A 16,359-nucleotide genomic window follows, 5' to 3' on the forward strand; every position below is an offset into this window, starting at 1 on the left:
AAAGCAGTCTAAGTCATCCGCTTCTGAAAACAGCAGATACTTTTCACCCAAGATTTAGTTCTCCAGAAGCTGAGACCAAAAACTGAGAACTCTGTTATGCCTAGTTCAGAGAGAGCAGTAGCTTTGTTTTGAATTTCTTTTTTTTTTTTCCCATCAGAAAAACAAGATATAGAAATAGAAAAGCAATTTTTCCAATACCAGGAAATGCCCCTTCTCCCAAGCAATTATCCTTGCAGCTCTACCTCTGGCCCACTGCACCTTAAGACCTCCCTCCTCACAGCTGCACAAGTGCAACTGCACAGAACATCTGTAAAGCTGTCTGTACATTACAGATGGACACAAACACATATCCAGTTCAATCTTCTAAATAATCTTGCTAGCTATTAATCTGAAGATGATCTTGAGGATACCTGCTTGAGTGCAGACTTCAAGCTACACAGCCTAGAGACCCCCAATTACAAGGCACTCTTGGGTTCAGCATACAAACATGATTAGAAGTGTCCTGATGCCATGAGCCACCCACCTCACTATGGTTTTACTTCTGTAGTTTACTCCCATGTGTTGTTGCACCCTCCTCCCATTTCAAAGTTAGATACACAGAGTTTATCAAATTACTCGTTTCAATAAGCATATGTACTAACTGAACTGCTACAGATCAAAAATACCTTTAAACAATTTCATCTTCTGTTAAGAACCATGTAAGATTACTCTCCCTGAGAAGAACATCCTTCCTTGTACTCTGTGTACTTTTACAAATACTGCAGGTTTGCTTCCCCACAACCAGAAACTAAAGACAGATTCTTTTCATATTTCATGTGAATGGTACTATTGAGAACGAGATTGGTACCTGAAGTGTAGAAAAATAAAACTAGTCAGAGGCTATGGGAAATGCAGCAATGACATTTATTGGAATTTCTCCAGGCATTACATGAAAAAATTCTGAAGTGAAACAGAGGATAAAGCTCATCCAGTGCATCTTTAAAAAAAAGATGTATCTGAATAATCTTGGTTCTTTGTAATAGACGCTGCAGTTCCTGGGATTAGTTTTTTATGTACACATCAGCTAAAACTCACTCTGAAAAAAAATGCAAAGAACTGCTTTTTCACTTGACATTTCCCCATCTAGTACAATACGACATTCTTAAAACATCTAGACAGATTCCACATAGTTTTATACACCCTGCTAAGACCTTTCACCCCAAATGTAAAAAGAGAGACTCTTAAGTAAATCAGATCTTTAATCAAATAAAACACCATGGAAGTGAAAAAACAACAACAAAACACCCAGGAGAGCCGAAGCCCCTGAGTTCCACAGTGTGAAGGAAATAAGCGTTGTTGTTCCTCACTTTTATGGTAACATAAAACATAATACTTAGAATGCAGTGATATTCAGTCCTTGCTTTCTTAATTGGACAATCTTATGTGAAAAGACACTGCTGTATTTGGCACTTTGCTTAATTGGTTTTCTTACTAAAAAGAATAAGTGTTTCCTGAAATACAGTAGAAATGGAAAGAGATAACATGAGCCACTGTAAAATGCAATTAAGGGTTCAGACATGCACTTCAAAATACTTATCTATTACACATTTGTCTAAGCCTTCTCAAAAATTCCACTCAAAAACATTTTCAAATCTATATGCAACTCTATAAACATAATTTTTCACTTGAAATGATCAGAGTTTATCCCACCTTCTGTCCAGAACACATAAATTCATGACTTTTGTTTTAAAAATATCACAAAGCAGTATTAAAACAGGAATAGCCTGGAAAGTGTTATTAAAATTGTGCCTGTACTTCAGGATCCCCTTTGAAATGTATAGCCACTGTATATGTGAAAACTGAAAGGTACATAATATCTGAGACTTGCTTGGTCCTCTCTTGTGCACTCACACTTACTGCAACCTACCTCGATTTTCTTCTCAAATAAAATTTAAAACAGCTTTCTGCATCCCAATACAATTAGACAAAGCTTCTTGCAGCATTTCTTTGGTTAAATGAGAACCCCTGACACACCTAACTCTTACAACAGGCAAGTCTCCACTGGAAAATCAATATCAGGATAAATACCATCCCACTGTTGTGCTTCCTTCTCTCCTCATCACGATCAGCCCCAGCACAGGTGGAAGCAAACAGGCCAGGAAGGAAGTGGCAGTCACTGCTCGCTCTCGCCCTGGCCAGCTCTGTGAGTGTGTGCAGACACCTGTTCCTTAGCTCTGGGTAGTGGAGGTGCAGCTATAATGTGATGCTCTTTTGTTTCCAGTTCCAACATGCATGTGGAATTACACTGCTGACTGGTCCAGCCCAGGCAGTGGATGGCACTACAGCTCTCTCTGTGCAAACCAGGTCATGATACTTTGTCTCCTTAGCGGTCTGTGCTCACAATCTCAGTAGAATTAAAAGAGAGGCACGCATGAGTTCACACAGATTTTCCACAGAAGACGTGAAACATGCTGCTCTTTGGAGGGAAAATTACATTCTCCTTTTTTTTTTTTTCTTCAAGTATTATTCAACATATTCAATATACATATATATAAAGACACACTATCCTCATTTCACTACAAGACAAGTACATCCAGAATGAATTTGCAGATCGCCATTATCTTTCTCTACTCCAATTTCTCCTTTCCTTTAGGTCAACTCCAAATATACATCTACTCATCATAATTACATGTGAGAATCCTTTATTTCCCCCTTGTGATTTATTTACATAATCATAAAAAAATTAATAGCCTGAATTTGCATACTGACACTTGAAGGCCCATCTGTAGCTATGAGTGTCCCAGCACTATTTTTGGGTAATACCGTTGCCTATTGCTAAATAGCTATTGTAAGCAGCATACAAATTTGTTCATTCCCTTTTTGTTTTTTCTAAGCCTAGAAAACCCTGGTTTATGGCTTACTCCATATTTTATTATTTGGGTTATAGTTTACTTCCTTCAGGAGCAGTTCACAGTCTGACAACACTTCTGCTGGCAAATATTTCACAATCTGCTCAAGAGTCTTTTGATATGTTATCTTCTCCTGTTCCAGGGACTGAATTACAGTCTTCATTTTGCTCTCTCGTGTCAAAACAGTCTCCAGGCTGGCTTCCAGACTCTGAATTTTAGCATGAGCAACCTGTAAACAATAAGATTATAATATATTGATAAATTCTGAAGAGTTTTCTTTTAATATTATGATATAGTATCTGCTAAGGAAAGAATTACATAGCTATTTCTAAAAGACATCAGTGTAGGCAGACAATACAAGGAATGCATACTGTGTATCACAGACAAAATCTCCTCATAGTGGCCAGATCAATCTGAATAATTTCTCAAAGCTTTACAAAGGGAAGGAGACATGCAAGTTGCAGTAAGCAAGGGACAGCTGAGAGTAACAAGGAAGTGGAGCCAGAGGGAGAAAAAGGAAATCAGCAGAGGGAGGACATGACCTGTCTGATAGTGATGAAACAAGGGGAACCCTCTGTGATAAAGTAAGTTAGAAGGATGGAGAAGTTGGAGGGAAAGAGAACCTCAACATTAAGTCTAGAATCAGACTGTGTTCCCTATTCTCTAATTAAAACCTACAGCTTCCTCTGACTATTCAAAGAAACCCTGGACCACAGCAGCAGCAGTTCCCTCTGTGGGAACTGGAAGAATTCTGATTGTTCCTGGGAAAGGATACAAGCAGAGGAATGAGGAAGTTACACAAACAAAAAGGTGAAGAGGTTAAGCGCTGAGAAAGATGCATTACTGTAAGGCACTCTGAAAGAACAGAAAAGCCTTGATAAAGCCTTTCAAATCAGCCCCTCAACTATTGTATGCCTTTGCTGCATTTTCAGAACAGAGGTAAAAGCCACAGCTGCAGTAAATAAACAAAGAAAAATAAAAAAAGAAAAATTAATAATAGTAAAAAGTTCAAGTGATTCTGGTTTTCAGTATCAAAAGAACACAGCACCCTTATACCACAAACACAAAAATAATGAGGACTTGATAATTCCTTTTTTCCTTCCATTTTCACGTTTCAGAAGCTGAAAGCGCTTTTTGAGCTCTTGGCAATGCTTGTTCAAATTCACAAATATAACAAGAAATAGCCTGATGATGAAGAAAACAAGAACTTATCTTTCAAGAAAATGCAAGACAATACAACATATTGCAACTGAAGCAAGTCTTGGCCAAGCTATGAGACAAAGGGTAAATAGTGAAGGAGAGAGGGCTTTTTTAAAGCATAGCTTCACCAGGCAAAGTCTGGTGGGCTTTCAGATGTCATCAGGTCTGCTAGAACTATGAGTTTCAACAAAAGGAAACAAAACAACACTGCCTATCAAGGCCTGGACAAAACAAATCTGCTGCACTATGGATTATTTCTTAAAACTTTCCAAATAGGGAAGCAGAGAGATGAAGGGACAGAGAACTCACTTTTCAGTAAGATACACAGATTTTGCCAACAGATTTTATGGCAGATAAGGGTAGAGAGATTTTGGGAAAAAGGAAATGTAAATCAAGAAGGAGAAGTCCAAGGAATGACAAAGAGAAGAGAGGTATGCCTAGCAGAAGTGAATGGCTGTAATTAAGAGAACTGCTCTATTGCACAAGGTATCACAGTAAGAAGACTTCTCACATACACTTAATAAATTTTCCTCTATTGGCTGAATCACAGAAATGACTCCACCATGAGTTTGTAGCCTACGCTGTTTACCTGTAACTTCTCCAACAAATCCATGTTTTGCCTCTTCAGATGATTGTTTGCCCTCTCCAGCTTCTCCAGAGGTTCACCTTCGTCACAGGGACTCACATTTTCCTGTAGCTCATCCTGAAGAACGTGGTACTCTACTTCATAGGCATGGAGCTGTTTTGAAATATCCATCTCAAACACCTGCCATGAGAGAAAAGTCCATTTTTAACTACAATAGGGAATGTTCCCTATTGAATGTTTATGTGAATATGAATGTTTGACTAAGAGTCAACTCTTCTTGATTAATGCTTTTCCTGTTCCCTTCAAAAAAGTATTTTAAGGGGATGTCTACAGTAAGAGCATTATAACAGAGTTGTAACCATAATAAATCATAGACTTCAGAATAAATCGGATCATGCCTTTCACAATTACCAAATACTATATCTTACTACGAGATGTATCAGCAGAGAAGTCTTATTCAATCCAAGAATTTAATAATATGACAAAGTTTTTATTGACTCTTGCTCAGGAATATTAAGAAGTTCAAGATAGAATTTTTAAATCAGGGATTAATCAGATCTCTGCCTTCAAAACTGGATCCCTTGCCTCCAAGAGCTAATTTACAGACTTCTGTAAAAACATTCTTCATCGTTATAGTTTCCATATGCTCTATCCCTGCATGATGACACACTAATTTCTTACTGGGTTATTTTATGGACAAAGCATTGTGAAGACTACAGAACTGAGCCTCTAACAGTGAGGGGACATATGACCCCAATCTGTTTACACATCTAGTCACAGCCTCTCAGCTTCAGAAAATTACCAAGGATTTTAGACTAGGACTTGAAGGATTCTACTGTGACATCAATTTTCCTAGAAATCACAAACATTCCACCAACACAAGACACACATGGATTCCCTGAAAAACCAAGTTCCATATTACTTTCACTGTTCTATTCTATTCAAATGAGATAAAACTTTAAATTATGTAGTGTTCAAGCTGGATAAGTACCATTTTCCTCTACATAGTTACCTGATCAATCATCTGTGTATTACAGATCTGCATAATCTACATTTTTCTTTCATTGCCCATTATAAGGGGATGGTCCTGGGAACGACAAGACTCAGATAGCCAAGCAATTGCCCCTGCAGCCAGGCTAGGTAGCAGCAACAGGATACAGGCAGTCTACACATGAATGCAGATCTGGAAGGCTGCTCAGAAGAGACCACAGCACACTCAGCTGAGCTGACCTGCCCTGCATGTAACCACATTCAGCTCTGCAGGCAACATAACCCATTCTTTACCCTATCAGACCTGGCTTTGCATAAAGTCATTTCTACCCTGCCCGCACAGCACAGCTGCTCTGCAATCCGTGCAGAGCACAGAACAGATTTAATGTCTAAGAGTATCAGAAGTGTTAAACTTCCATCTCCACCACTGCCAGAATCAGTGAGTCCTGAGAGACACAGAAGTGCCTGACACAGGTTTAGCATGGCAATGACAGTCAATGCAATGAAGAAATGAAGATTTACATTGTCAGAAAATGAATTCTTATCTAACAGCACCTGAGTCAAACCTTAACAAGCCACAGGAATGCACAAGTGTTTACTCCACTCCTGCCGAGGGACATGGTTTTCTAGAGCTCTTCTGTTATCTCTGAACTACCACCTGAAGGAGGAGAGCTGCTCAAAGTTTCACAATTAAGGTACTAGACTGAGGCTCATTCTCAATTTGCAGCTTTAATGCAGAGGAAGATCAATTACAGATACACAGATTCCAGCCATTGACAGTATTTCTCAAGAAGCTTTACATATCTTCTGAGCAGACTTTTGCATATAGTGTAAGGGTGATTCTTTTAAAGTAAACTAATTGGGGGAGGGGGGAAGTAAAGAGGAAAAACATCCTTACCTGAGTAATAATTTTTTCCATTTGAGGTTTTGTCATATCTGGAATAGTGGTTTTAAGAAAATCAACAATGTTCTCAAAACTCTCACATCCCATTATAGATGTCTCTTGACTGCTAAGTAGGCTCAGTGCTACTTTAAATATGACTTCTGTTCCTTGAAGAAAAATAATGTCTAAAAGAGAAAATAATTAAAGTATCTTGAAAATGGGAGCTAGAGTAATTGGAATATTACATATATTTACTGGGATGCTCTTTTTAATCAATCACAGTGCAGATGTATTCATTTCAGAAGTGCAACCTGTCTCATTTCATCATGAAGATAAAGCATGAATTTTCCTCAATCTTACAGACGTGAGACAGCATTAAAGAAAATACTGCATGCTTATTATGTCTGTAGCAGTTATCTGCCATAAGCATTTCATCACTGTCTGCCAGAGACTGTTAACCAACTGCTAACTGGTTTTAAGTGCTCCTGTGACTGAAAAGCAACTGGGGAGCAGATCACAACACAACAGTTTTCAACAGGCAGAATCTAGTCCTTGAAAATAAAATAATGTAGATTCCATAACCAGTTATATTGTTTTCAAAATCCATAGTAGTGACCTTACTGGCTATAATCTAAGCCCCAAATCCTTAGTTTGAGGTATTATTACATGGATAAGCAAGGAAAATCTGGGCTCTGCAGGTCAGTAGACACAGACTGTATAGAAATGTGAATCTAGAGGACAGTAAATAGAAATTCTGCCTCAGAATCAGTGGTGGACTCGAAGTTACTGAGATGAAGGCAGCACATGGGCATTTCAAATAAACCTCCTGAGCTGTTGGCTCTGTCACACCACAGAGTGTTCAGGGCCTCACAACTGAGGAAATTCAATTCCTGATCCTGATACTTAAGAAGTTATCTCTGGCCTAATCCAATATCACACAGCAGCACAAGGACACTGATGAGGCAGCCATATCCCTCACATGCAGTTCCTGAAATTCTCCCTTCTCAAGTCTATGATGGACATCCAAACAGCATTAAATATATCATTTGTGAAGGACAGACAATAGCCATTTGTTCCTGTATATGACAATGGCCCATAAGATACTGAAAATTCAGGAATTCAAAGCATTAAGAAGTAAAACAACACAGTAACTTTTCAATTTTAAAAAGGGAACCTGCCTTGCTCAGCTTATTTACAGAGAAATGAACATCGAACCTCCTTCCCATCTTTTCCATCTGTAAAAAATTCATTTAGGAAAGGAAAAAAACAAACAACAAAAAAGAAATAAACACAAAATGCTCAAGGTGCCCAGAATCCAGAAATCCCCCTGGGAAACAAATATTCACATGACTGATACACCACTGAGAAAGAGATACACCAATCATTTGTTTACCCAGACAGCAGCCAGCACTGGCTAAAAAAAAAAATTAAAAACTTAAAAACAAATCCAACCAACCAAAACCCTCTTCCTGCCACCGAGCCAACACACCACACAGACTGAGAACCTAACACACTCTAGTATTAAAACATGAGACAAAGTCAGGTTGACTTTCTTGGGGAAAGACAAAAGGTGCCATATGAAAACAGAAAGATCAAAGGGAAAAAAGTATCTGATTTATAAGGAATTACCTTACACATGCACTTAGATTTTTGATGCATATACAAGTACAATGAGTTTTGCATTAATAAATAAATTTTAAGAAAGGTGCATGACTTGAGATTTGACTAAGCTGGAAGTTCTTATGGATAAGAAAAGAACCCAAAAATAATTACTTGACATCCTGAAACTGTAAACACTACCAGGCATAATCAGTATTTAGGCTTCTGTACTACACATTGCCTGAAGAGGAGTTTTTAATGAAAAAAATATTTAAATTAAATCAGAGGCATACTAAGATTTGGAAATTTTTCAATATATACATGAACGCCTAAACCAGCCTTTAAGTTCAAATTAACTCGAATTTTTTTAGAAAGCACTTTAGAATCAGAATTCACAAATGCATTTTCTTTTTTCAGTTTGCATGCTCGACAAGATGAACTTTTCTACTGATATAAACTGAATATATTTGCATAAAATACATTTGCAACCATAAACTTTCTGCTGCTTACACTTCAGAAGTCTCTTAGGTAGTAAGCAAAGATATAATTATTTGCACAAGTCTAACATCTCAAGAAATATCTTTTGGATTTTCTTCTTAAGAAGGAGCTGACATCCCACCATGAAAAGTGTTGCTACTTGCCACCCACAACAGTCATCCCAAATGTCCCCAGCATGTAGAAAACTACTCCCGGAGTGTTTCAAAACACAATGGATATTGTTCTGTTTATTATTTCAATAGAATAAACTTTCTTACCAAACACTCTGGCTACAAATCCTAATGAAAATTGAGATGCAAACAGTGTAAGAAACCACGGTGCAGCATAAAGACTGGGACTGATTTCATTCTCTTCAAGATGATTATACAGGTCTCGGTGGTAATCATGTAGAAGCCTTGAGAGTTGATACATCTGAATCTACGGTGCATGAGGGGATTGGGGGGTGGGGAAGAAAGGAAAGAAAGAAAAGTTCAGCTTTACTCAATTTTCCAAATCATTCCTATTTCATTCAAGGAAAATTAATTGCAGTACAGATGGCACAGTAAAATGAAGCTTAATTGCCTCCTGGGGCCTCGAGTGGTATCTACTCATGTATAAACAACCTGCCACTAATGAATTAAAACCAACAGGGCAGTCAATAACAAACAACAGTTTGAACCTGATTACTAATGAAGTATCATTACAGATTCACAGGCTTAAGGTAAGAAGGGAATATATGGCTCTAACTTTGTCAAACCAGAACTTTCAGTCTTGCAGCAATGAAAGTAGCTGTACCTCTTCCAAGATGTCAAAACTCTTCATGAGTTATTTGAGATTAAATTTACACATTTCAGCTTTAATTCTTTGAATTTTGGTCTTATTTTTGCTGCATTTAAAACTCCATTACTTTAGAGAGTTTCTGTACCCACAGAATACATTTTACACAGAGGCGTACTACACACATATTTCCCAGCACATCTCCCAGTAGTCCTGTGGAGTTTAAGATTCTGATACAAAAAAGTGTTGCAACCTATAAAAGGTTGCAAGGGAAAATGGTTAAAAGGTGCTATTCATGGCTAAAAATACCACTCTGTGGTAAATTATTTCCTTGTGACGCTTCTCTCAGAAAGCAGAAGATGAGAAGCAGACACATATTGATCAGTTGTCAGGTCCAATTTTATTGTCAACAGTGCTTTATGCTTAAGGTGAATCTGTTCCTCAATAAGAAAATGACTCCTTAAATCCAGCTATTTTCCTGCTTCTAGAGGTCATGCTTGCTCCCTACCAAAAGCTGAGTGCACTTGAAGCTACCTGTATGTCAGGACTGCACACAAGCAGAGGGATCACTTTCATTTAGGCAGAACAGCTAACTCTGTGCATGCATTTGAGCTCTTGCTTTAACTGTGTATGATACCAACTAAGCCAGTTTGTACACTGTCAATACAAAACATGAGTGAAATCAGAACTGCACCACAGGGCAGTAAACCAACTGGGATAAAGGATCTACATTACTACTTTTCCCAGACAACAACTAAAAAATCAAGGTCAAATAAATTTTCATTATACTGAAGAATCATCCAACATTTTTCTTTCACAGGACTGAAGCCAATTCTGCCTATAAGCTTGTTTGTGTTTCACTACTGAAAATTCAAAAGAATTTGTAGTGCTCTACTCCTATTAGAAAACAACCCAAATATAGTAAGATCCTCTAAGTCTTTTTGCCTAGTTTGTCTTGAGCAGACAAAACTTTAACAGAAGAACTGCCTAGAAGCAAACTGGGGGGAAAGATAGGTCATTTAATTTAAAAGGCAAGCAGTACTACAAGTGGTAAACTTTCTCAAATTCCAAAGTGTTCTTACTAAAGAGGTTCTGACAACGAAAGAGTCACACTCATTTGAATGCAAGTATCAAATCCTGAACATGTGAATGCTTTCAAATCATCAGAGGATGGAAGTCTACAACTGCAGTATAACACACACACATCTTCTAGGGGAAAAAATCCCCACAAACATGCATTTATCACACTTTGACCCTCACTGGTTTAAATACTGTGGGGAGGGATGGAACAGGAGGAGGTAAAACAATGCTTTTTATGGGTATTCACTTTTAACTCATTAACAACAAACTTGCTATAGCATACTTACACTTATAGTCCTCTATCATTTTTAGAACAAGTACATACAGTTTCTTTAACTATTCCATTGCTCTGGACATTTGCTAAATAAGCACCTAAAGTGACTGGTCATGAAAAGTGGGCTGAAATTCTCCCTTTAGTTTTACCCAATTATGAGTGTTTGCTATGCAGGGACCATGGGGAAAAAAAAGGAGACTTTTGTATTATCTGCTGCTTTGTTTTCTCTTCCACCACTGTGGATTATAAAAGTTTCAACTTTTCAATGGTATATTCCTTTATAATATAAAGGGTGTTTAGTTTATCATAATTATTCAAATCAGTGGACAATTACATGTCAAGGTGAAATATTTCTCAAACTTTAAACCCTGAAATTTATACAGGTCTGAAAAATTTTCTGTCTCCCTCCTAAACAGTCTTGAGTATCTATAGCTAGCTGTTAAATAATATTGCACAGCATGCATAATTGCACAAGATAATTAAACTATTAAAAATGCATCGATTTTCTCTCTCTGTTGAGGGTGATGAAGTAGAAGAAATGAGAGAAAAAGAGGTGAAATGATTAGTCAAGGCAGAGCAGCCCCAAGTACAAATGACTGCAGAATACATTGACTGGCCACTGTGTGTCACTATTGACTTGACTTGGCCTTACAAGAGAGACCTCTACATCCAAGTGCCCATGGACTGAAGAAAAACAAAATCTATTTTTCAACTCCATCCATACATGACCAAAGCATACCCGTTTCCTTCTGGCATAAGGAAGAGAGAGCAGTGACGAAGAGAAAAAGAAGTGCAAAATAGCAAAAAGCAGAATTTCTGAAGAGACGGCAGGAAAAACTGCAAGTTTTAAACTTCTCTGTTTGCAAATTGAGAGGCAGAGAGGGGCTTGACAGTAAAATATACATGTACCTCAAAACCTCCAAAACAGTATAAGAAGCTTCATAAGGCCCTGGAGAACCTAAACAACCTCTACGAGGTCAAAAGTAATTTAAAACTATGGTTTGCTCCAGAAGGACTGCCTTACCTGTAGTGACATCATGTCTGGTCTGTACTGCTTACGGAAGCCAAGATCATACATGAGGAATTTCAGCATTTCAAAGGCCTGCTCTTCACTCATATGTAGAAGCAGCACTCCAGCTACAAAACTTATACCTTGACAATAACCCACTTCTTTGTCCAGCAAAGAGTACGCTTTCAAGAGATTAAATAGTGACAGCTGTCCTGCTCCCAGGTGTGTGGAAAAGTAGGGATGTGTAGGGAATGTCCGTCCTGACATAAATAGAGAAGAGTAGTTGATATTCAATTATTCTGAAGAGAAACCCCAGTCCATCTGACAAACAGCACTTCTCCTCCCTCAGACCATTTCTCTTTGCTTTCATAAGTAGTTTGCATTTAATCAGATCAATCTGTATATTACCACTGATTTTGGACTGCACCTTTTGAACTCATATAATATTCTTGTCTGCACAGAACTTGCAGAAACAACTGACTTCTCTTTTCAAATAGATGCAGAAGGGTGTAAATATGAATGGCATAGCCTAGGAAATCATCTGCCTACAGGACTCTAAGTGGCACACACAGAATGTATCCTGATGACATAGAAAATGGAGCTCATAGAGTAGCATCTATCTTCAGCAACAGCTTCTATTATGACTAGTGTGTTTTTCACTCAATGACTCACAAAACCAGTCAGAAGGGACAGACTTACCTAGATCTACGAGGATGGCGTGCTGTTGAGCTGTCAGTTGTTTCAGAAGTTCTTTGTAAGAGATGTCTGGAGGCTGTTGTTTATTTGGCAGCCTGTGCCTGACTCGGTGTTGCACAGCCAAAAACTGCCAAATTTCTCCTCGACGACTTTTTGGTACACCTGCAGGTCAGTCAAAAAACAAGAGGCCTAAGCAAGGGGATATTTTTAGTGCTGCAACAAAAGAATTTGCTTTGTCATAATTTTGGCTGAACCACTCTAGAGAATCCCTTACAAAGTGAACTCCACTCTGCAGAGCATTCACTCAGTAGCCATGGCTCAGTCCCACAAACTAAACATGAACTACAAACTTAGGGGTAGATAGCTCTTGCTTTGCCACTTCTGAGCAACTTTTTTTGGCCAGTTTTCTAGCCTCCAGCAGGAAAAGACACACAACTACACTCAGAATGTAGAACGGCCTGTTTAGAAAAGCTGAACTAAATTCACAAGTGTAAAATACTGGGAAGTCCAATTCCTCTTTCCCTTTGCAAAGGGCTGCTCATGTCAGTCCACAGATGTGGAGAGATACATCCCTGTTCGGTATCTGACTCTGTAAACCAACCCTTCAAAGTCAAAATGTCAACTCTGCTAATACCTTCTAGGTAAATAATTATTTAACAAGAAGACAAGTTAAAAAATCGTATCTTTGTTCCCAACTCTGAACTGCAATCCAACAGCAGAAGATAGGGTATCAAGGTAAATAAATTGTTGGCAGACTTCTGCAGGTCACTAACAGGAACTGTTTTATACCTATGACAATTTACTTTGGTAGTAATTTAAACTTCCCTTCTGTACCACAATCAGATTACACTGAATTATTTTTCAGCATCTGTACACAGACATGAGATTCTATGGACGAGAGCAGAGCAGCGCAATCAGACCCTATATTTGCATCATACTAACAAAACCCTCTGGACACCCTCTTGGCCTATGGCTAGTCCAAAGGAATATCTACTTCAAGACAAAATTCCCAGTTTTTCACTCCAGGAAATGAAATACAAAGTGACCATAATCCAGACTCTCCAAAACTTGGCTCTGATTCCTGTAGGTTTTAGGCACAGTCCACAGCAGACATTATGGCCCTGCCCTCTCAGTAAGCAAGTAAAATCAGAACATCTGAAGTTCAGACTCAATTGGATCCATTGATCAAAAACCAAGAGGTCACAATGTTGGCTGCAGAAGCTCCAAGTTCAATCTTTAATGTAATGACACATAGAAACAAGATGCTGCTTTCAGGAGTATGACTGTGCATGTTTCTGCTGTGCTGACATTGCAAGCTGCAGGCACAGCAGAACCTATTTTCTGTCCTTCAGGAGAAGGCAGCACCTTGGTGAAAATAAGTTAATTTTTTGCTACTGGAAAAAGTGTATTGCTGATTTCTGCTGGTATCAGAGGGGAACAAAAACTATGATCTTGGAACTTCAGAGCTAAAAGCCCTCCTACATAAATACCTTCTTTTAAAGTGGAATGAATATCTTCCATGTCACATCGGATTTTGGCTCTGCAGTTTAGTAGCTTCTTATCCCAAATATTTATGGCATCTTTCTGACATGTGCCAACTTCATCATAATCCAGTTTTACTTTTCTTGATTGGAGCTCATCTCTGCTCGCTAGAACACAGAACAAAAAGGAAGAGCACATGGAAAACCAGAATATCACCAAATTACAAGATAACAGCAAATACAGAAACCCCACTCAAATTAAATATATCTATCCAATAATCTGACTGGGAATAAATGAATCTACAACTCATTAGTTTATAGCTTAGATGGGCCCAGTTGTCATAAGATGTTGCATATAACAATTTAACTTCTCTTACTGGGTCATGAATATTAGCAATTTATGAAGCACATAAAAATATTTTTTAAAGTTTGTGGCAAAAAAAAACCCACTCAACAAAACCTCACAGCACCTGCTCTGCAAAAACATCTTTGATCACTTTATTCTTGTTTATATTGAACATTATTACAATTGTTTGAGTATGGAAAGTCCCAAACATATTGTATTAGAGATTTAGGCAAGCAAGCTAGGCAAGTCTTCTGAACTGAAGTCAATCACACTGTTTCAGGTTCTTACATGTCCCTTAAAAGAGTGAGATTAGTTCTTAGCACTACTACCTAGCATCATCAGGCTGACTAGTGCAAACAGAATGAACCAGCATCAACCATATCCAGATAAATACATTTGTGCTGAACCACAGAACTCTTGCTGTTATAAACTTAAGAGCTTTGCTGCACAGAACTACCTGGTACTAAGTATTCATTACTTCTGAAATAAAGCTGCATTGTCACTCTGGCATTTCATGGAGAAGCAGCTTTCATTTCCATTACTAAGAAATTAACTCTGGGTATTCTATTATTCATGATGCATGTGCAGAAAAACACTCCAGTTCCTCTAACTAGTGGTACAAAAAACTGAAACCAAGACTTGAATGTGTCTTAATTTAGAGAGATATGTTTAACTGTCATTGGAGTGAGCTGCACATTTCACAATATCACCTCTGAGTTGCAACTGAGTTTATCCAAAATTTGCCTTGATCTGTGCACACTACTTGCAGAAGCCTCCTTTCTCTTAAAAATGTATTCCCTTTCCCACTATCATCTCTAGGTGAAAGCAAACTCTTGCTCACATTTTTATACATTCTGCAAAACAAGACCATCTTCACTTCAGATAGAGTCAATATTGGATCAATCCACAGGATCATTGCCTAGCCCACTTCAAAAATGACAAATTATTTCCAATGTTACACCTCTGAGATCTTACCCATTCAAGACTACAGGGGGCTCCTGAAGAAGCAGGTACTATACAAGGTGCAGTGTACTGCCATAAAAATGGGAGTGTGATCTTACCACAGGAATTTGCAGTTCAGCTTGGCTGATTTCAAATGCTACCCTACTGCTGTACGATTTCACCCAGGAATTCCCACTCTTGTAAGCAGCATGCAACAGATTCAAGACAGCAATTACATATCTCAGTGTGACAACAAACTCCCACGTTAACAGTGCAATTAACCCTAGTGAAAGCCAGCAAGTCTGCCTGTTGATCATACATGCCCTGTCTAATACCCCATCCCTGGTTGTTTTCAACCATCCTTGCTAACATTTTTTCTAATCACTGCTAGGTGGCCTCCTACTTTTTGCAGCTCTTATATTTCTAGGTGATCTACTGGAAAAAGGAGCTTCTAGCTTCTCAGAAAAAAAGAAAAAAGAAAGGAAAAGAAAAAGAAAGCAAGTTTGTGCAACTGACAGAACTTACCTTCTGTAAAATAAAGAACTAATAGCATTCAAGTCTCCTCGACAGCAAAAGGAATAGGAAAAGAGGTTCTATTAATATTTTGTACATAAAAGTGAACAAAGGATTAACAGAAATCCACTAGAAACAATTTCACAGTGATTCCAGTCTTAAACCAGTCTAATATATACAGCTAATAAATTCACAGCTAGGAACCTGGCTTCAAGTAAAGAAATGTCTGCATTTATGTTACTACATTTCCCTTTCCTGGGATGTACATTTAATTGTTGGCTAGGATGCAAAGAACCACCTGAACCTACACTTGTTTGGAATGTATCAACTCTGTATATGTCCTGTCCATAAAATGGCCCATGTTATAACAGCCCACAGGAAGGAGACCTAGAAATAGGTGTTAGAACAGTTTACTTTTCACCCTTTGAAAATAAGGTGATGAATTCTAGTCAGCAAGAGCACCAGTTTCACCAGGGGTACTCATGAACCTGAATACAAGAACGGACACATGCTGCTCAGAGCACAAACCAAGAATATAGGCTGGCAAAGTTCAGCATCTTTGCTGACAACAAAGATGTTGTCACCACAAATGATCAGGTGGGAAGAACCTGATTTCTG

The 16,359-nt window shown here is 38.2% G+C and overlaps 1 protein-coding gene across 5 annotated transcripts in view; it reads right to left on the bottom strand.

Annotated features, from left to right (window-relative positions):
* Positions 1-880: 880 nt before the first annotated feature.
* Positions 881-16,359, bottom strand: part of TBC1D4 (TBC1 domain family member 4) — a 102,203-nt gene continuing 86,724 nt past the window's right edge. For 2 of the 5 annotated variants that reach the window (XM_033051480.2, XM_033051483.2), the window contains 8 exons: positions 15,754-15,756; positions 13,950-14,108; positions 12,463-12,621; positions 11,779-12,023; positions 8,902-9,061; positions 6,563-6,732; positions 4,678-4,854; positions 881-3,117 (listed from right to left, as the gene is read on the bottom strand). In XM_033051480.2, coding sequence (XP_032907371.1) covers positions 2,890-3,117; positions 4,678-4,854; positions 6,563-6,732; positions 8,902-9,061; positions 11,779-12,023; positions 12,463-12,621; positions 13,950-14,108; positions 15,754-15,756 — 1,301 coding nt within the window. In that variant the 3' untranslated portion in view covers positions 881-2,889. Of the gene's footprint in view, positions 3,118-4,677; positions 4,855-6,562; positions 6,733-8,901; positions 9,062-11,778; positions 12,024-12,462; positions 12,622-13,949; positions 14,109-15,753; positions 15,788-16,359 lie in introns of all 5 variants that reach the window. The other 3 variants (XM_033051482.2, XM_033051484.2, XM_033051485.1) reach the window with 2 other exon arrangements.

The sequence above is a fragment of the Catharus ustulatus genome, chromosome 2, assembly GCF_009819885.2.
Source record: "Catharus ustulatus isolate bCatUst1 chromosome 2, bCatUst1.pri.v2, whole genome shotgun sequence".
In the NCBI taxonomy this organism is placed as follows: Eukaryota; Metazoa; Chordata; class Aves; order Passeriformes; family Turdidae; genus Catharus; species Catharus ustulatus.